Raw genomic sequence first — 4,946 nt, forward strand, 5'->3', positions numbered from 1 at the left:
CACAAGCATCTGTAACCCAAAATTAGCTTTGAATTATCTTAGTGCAAGTTGCTCCCCCATCCCATCTTTCCCATCATGGAGGCAGCACCATAGCTGCCCACCTGCCCCAGCAGAAACAAGCGGTCATCAGCGATTCCTCCCCCTCTCATCCCATCTCCAGCCCCTCACAAGGCCTGCAGCCTCCACCTGCTGGTAACATCCAGACTGGATCTCTTTCTCTTCACCTCTCCCCCTTGCAGGGGGCGTCAGACCTAAACAGGACTCCTCAGGAATCTCCTACCCAGTCTTCTGGCATCCGCTCTGTCTGTCAATCTCTTTTCTACTCAGAAATCCAAGTTATGATTTTTAAAAATCAGCTAGAATGACCTGACTCCCCTGTCTAACACCCCCTTCCCCCCTCCCCCCAGCTCCTGTCACAGCAGAGCCTGTAGTGAGGTCCCCTCACCCACCTTCTACATTCCTGGAGCACTCAGCCTTCCTGCCCGGCCCGCTTTCTGCTTCCTCTCCACCCAGAATGCCAGGTTCTCACAGGGCTGCGTCCTTTTGCCCTTTAAAGTCAGAGTGAGGAAGTCTTCTGCACTGAGGGGCCCTAGGGCACCTGGCCTGTCTGCCTCATAGGGATTCACATATAACAACGGTCTCCTCGCCTTCTGTCTGCCTCACCGGCATTCTGTAAGAAAATACCATTCCCTAAAGTGCAGTGTAACTGCAAGAAAACAGAAAGAAAAAGTTCATCTGTCGAAGAAATTGAGCAAGAAGTTTTTGTTTGCTCAACTTAGAAAAATTTCAAGCATGGCTAGCACTCCAAACACCCGCTTCCCTGAGATTCCAAATACTTCCACTTTTTCTTGCCTAGCTCTTCCCATCAGTCCCTGAGCGAGGATCCCTCCGGCTGTGCCAGCTGGTGCAACACGGCGCTCGGAGGTCGGAGATGCAGCCCCTTCACCACGTGCAGCCGCGGGCGCAGAATGAGTCCCATGTCCCGGAGGCTGTGCCTCCATCAGGTGGCCCTGGACAGCGCTGGTCATTTCCTTAGTAGCTGTGTCATGGTGTTGACTCACATTCAAACTGTCTAGGTGCTAAGATACCTAGATCTTAGTTGCCGGTTTGTTTTTCTTTCTCTGTTAAATCTCAGAGCCCTAGGTAGGCCACTCTGACGACCCACTCCCTTCATTGGTCCCTGCGGGGCCCACGTTTCTTCAGTGGGCAGTAGTACCTGCAGAATAGTCACTTTTCTGTCAGGCTGCATCCATTGTGACTTTCAGGGCTTACTTTTTTCTCTTCATATTATATTATTAAGAGTCACTGATAGGCTGGGCGCAGTGGCTCAGGTCTGTAATCCTAGCACTCTGAGAGGCTGAGGCAGGTGGATTGCCTGAGCTCACGATTTGGAGACCAGCCTGAGCAAGAGTGAGACCCATCTCTACTAAAAATAGAAAAACAAGGCAAGAGCATTGCTTGAGCCCAAGTGTTGGAGGTTGCTGTGAGCTATGACATTACAGCACTCTACTCAGGGCAATAGCTTGAGATTTGTCTCAAAACAAAACAAAACAGAACAGAACAGTGTCACTGCTGTTGTTTGCAGGGGCATGGGGCTCACTTCCAGGCTGAGCTTCTGTGACCACACATCTGTATGTTTATAGTTGTAGAAGTGCAACTGGTTTTTGGAATCTCTGGGTCATGCAGAATATGAATGTTTACCTTCAGAAGGTAATTGTTTCCCAAAACAGTCATCCCAGGAAATTGTAAGAGGCTAGATATTTTTCAAACCAATTAATTGAACCTACCCCCACCCCCACTGCCATCCTGCTCTCATGAATTTGCTCTTATCACATCTAACTGCAGGTGTTCACATTGATACCTCTTCATTCTCAATTCTGGGTTGGACTCATTCTCCTGAACTACTGAGATTCCCTGCTCTGGTTCCTTAATAGCTTTTTAAAATGTTTTTTGTTTTGTATTGTTTTGTTTTGTTTGAGACAGAGTCTCCCTCTGTTGCCCAGGCTAGACTGCTATAGCATCAACCTAACTCACAGCAACCTCAGATTCTTGGACTCAAGCAATCCTCCTGCCTCAGCCCCCTGCATAGCTGGTATTACAGGCACCCACCACAATGCCCAGCTAGTTTTTGTATTTTTAATGAAGATTGGGTCTTGCTTTTGCTCAAGTTAGTCTTAAACTCCTGACCTCACGGGATCCTTAGCCTCCCAGAGTGTTGAGGTTACAGGGATGAGCCACCACACCCAGACCCCAGCTTCTTAAAATCTTTAAACCTTTACATTGTATTCACACTCCATCTATAAAATAATCAGGGGAAAATAACCCCCATTCATTGAGAGCCTCCCGCACTTTCCACATGCCACATTTTATTACTTTCCTTCCACAACATGGATATTATGTCTGTTGTCCTGAAGAGGAAACTGGAGCACAAAGAAGTTAAATATGCTGTCAAAATTCAAAAACCAGAATCAAGACCAGCATCAAAGCTCTTTCCCCCAAGTTACATGTGCTCCTCAGCCAAGTCCATGTGAAGAAAACCCCCTTGGTGTCCCTGGACTCTGACTCTCCCACCAGTGACCCCAGCTCTGCCTCCACTCACGGGTCTAAGGTCCAGTTCAGGAATGGTTTCCCCATTCATAAATTAAGGTAATAAGGGTTCTAACTCATGGTTTTCTTAAGAAGATCAAATGAGTTAATATTTGGAAGTGCACAGGCTGGGATGTCTTTATTAACATTGGGAAAACATAATAATAAATAAAGCCTAGTACCCGAAACCCAGTCTGTCGCTTAGAGATTCTTCTCACAAGCATCTGTAACCCAAAATTAGCTTTGAATTATCTTAGTGCAAGTTGCTCCCCCATCCCATCTTTCCCATCATGGAGGCAGCACCATAGCTATACCACATACCACATCTGATCACCCAGCATAAAGCTTGAACTGGACCTTCTGTAAAGTCCAAACTGCACTAAGGTCCAGTTCAACACATCTTATCACTCAGCATAAAGCTTGTCCTGGCAGCACTGTGCACTGCAGTGGGCTTTGGAGTTTAATCCCAGCTCTGCCCATGAATTTGAACTTGAGCAGGTTACTTAACTTCCGTGGGTGATTCCAGAGGCTTCACTTGCCTCTCTGAGGCTCAGTGTCTTCATATGCGGAAGGGCACAGTGGAGCATTCCCGCAGGGCGCGGCGAGGCGGGAATGAGAACACCTTGCAGATGCCTGCAGCCCCCGGGCTGCATCACAGGGTCACATCTCCCTCTTCTCTTTCCTCCCATAGTCCCCACCCATGTGTTCAGAATCCTGGGTATGTACGGTGTTGGTAAAAACACTTCACATTAAACTGTCATTTTCAACCAGTAAACCACAAATTAATCACAAAATGACTCATTTGTCACAGTCTTATATTTTCAGTTTGAACTAAGAGAGTCTGACTCTTTATAGGTATAGAGGGTGATGAAGAAATTAGGCATTTGGATGAAGAAATAAAGGAACTGAATGAATCCAACCTTAAAATTGAAGCAGATATGATGAAACTTCAGACCCAGGTAAAAAAAAAAGTAACTGGCTATCTTTAAAGTAATCATACGCTTTAGTGGAAACAAACATTGAATTGTTAAAACTTTGTGTCTGAAAATATACTGACATCTTAGAGTGACTACATTGAGTGTTTCTCAATTACCCAGTTATTACAAAATCCTAAATCTGTGGGTCATTCCAGGTGAGCCATAGATTTGGTAGCTGTAGGCAAAGTTACTTATTTTTTGTTTGTTTGTTTGTTTCACTTTGAGACAATCTCACTCTTTTGCCCTGAGTTCCATGGTGTCAGCCTAGCTCACAGCAACCTCAAACTCCTGGGCTCAAATGACCCTCCTGCCTCAGCCTCCCTAGCATCTGACACTACGGGTGCCTGCCTCAACACCAAGCTAATTTTTCTATTTTGGGGAAAGATAGGGTCTCACTCTTGTTCAGGGTGGTCTCAAACTCCCAAGCTCAAAGGTTTCTCCTGTCTCCCAGAGTGCTAGGATTACAAGCGTGAGCTACCGTGCTCGGCGTGTTACTCATGATTTTGCCTTGGTTGCATGAAAGGTTTCATAAGGAAATGAAGTAGACCACCTTACCACCAAGGAAACCTATAGAGCAGCGGTTCTCAACCTGTGGGTCGCGACCCACAGGAACTGTATTAAAGGGCCGCGGCACTAGGAAGGTTGAGAACCACTGCTGTAGAGGATGTGGTCCTTTAGAAAAAAATTGCCATCATATCTTTTTTAAAGTACAAGTCTTCAGTTTTATTCAAAATCAAGTAAAACAGCAACTTTTTATTTTTCTGTTACACTCCTGATTGTGTCAGATGTATTTGTTTATAACAGATCTTACTGGGCCTTTTCTTGAATAAATTCTTTATTCCCCAAATGCAAGCAGTTTCTCCATTCTCCTTCCTATCTCCTGAGGCTGCTTAAACAATAGTCATAAGTCTTTTGCCTCAGTCAGCAGGAAAAGCATGCAGGAAGCACAGGACTGAATGTCTTTCAGCCCTTCCCTCCTCTCCTCCCCACAAGTGTAGGATTTTATACCACCGAGGTTACTGCTCTCTCTGAAGTCCTCAGCACAGCAGCTTCCGAAGAAAGATTTTAATCCATCTGAAATGTGGCTCTGGTTTCCTTACCCAGTGTGACCATTGCCCCAATCTTCCGTCAGTGGCCACTTGGCACCTGGAAAGAGCTGGATGCTTTGGTTTAAGAATCATGGGAATTCCTCTTGAGAAAAGAACACAAAGGCCTCTGCTCTTGTGGAGCTTAGGAGGAGGAGGCAGACGGTGAAAAGAATCATGGCCATGCATTGTGTTGTGTGGTGGTGCGAAGAGGGGCTGGGTGGGAGCAGCCTGAGAAATAGGATGACAAGGTCCCAGGAAGAGGCTCGGCGCCTATAGCTCAACCGGCTAAGGCGCC

The 4,946-nt window shown here is 46.3% G+C and overlaps 1 protein-coding gene across 1 annotated transcript in view; it reads left to right on the top strand.

Moving 5' to 3' along the window:
* Positions 1-4,946, top strand: part of ST18 (ST18, C2H2C-type zinc finger) — a 100,410-nt gene that overhangs the window by 90,995 nt on the left and 4,469 nt on the right. The window contains exon 19 of the mRNA XM_023515414.1: positions 3,442-3,545. Coding sequence (XP_023371182.1) covers positions 3,442-3,545 — 104 coding nt within the window. The remainder of the gene's footprint in view (positions 1-3,441; positions 3,546-4,946) is intronic.

The sequence above is a fragment of the Otolemur garnettii genome, unplaced genomic scaffold (genome assembly GCF_000181295.1).
Source record: "Otolemur garnettii isolate 467f Iridium unplaced genomic scaffold, OtoGar3 scaffold00071, whole genome shotgun sequence".
NCBI lineage: Eukaryota > Metazoa > Chordata > Mammalia > Primates > Galagidae > Otolemur > Otolemur garnettii.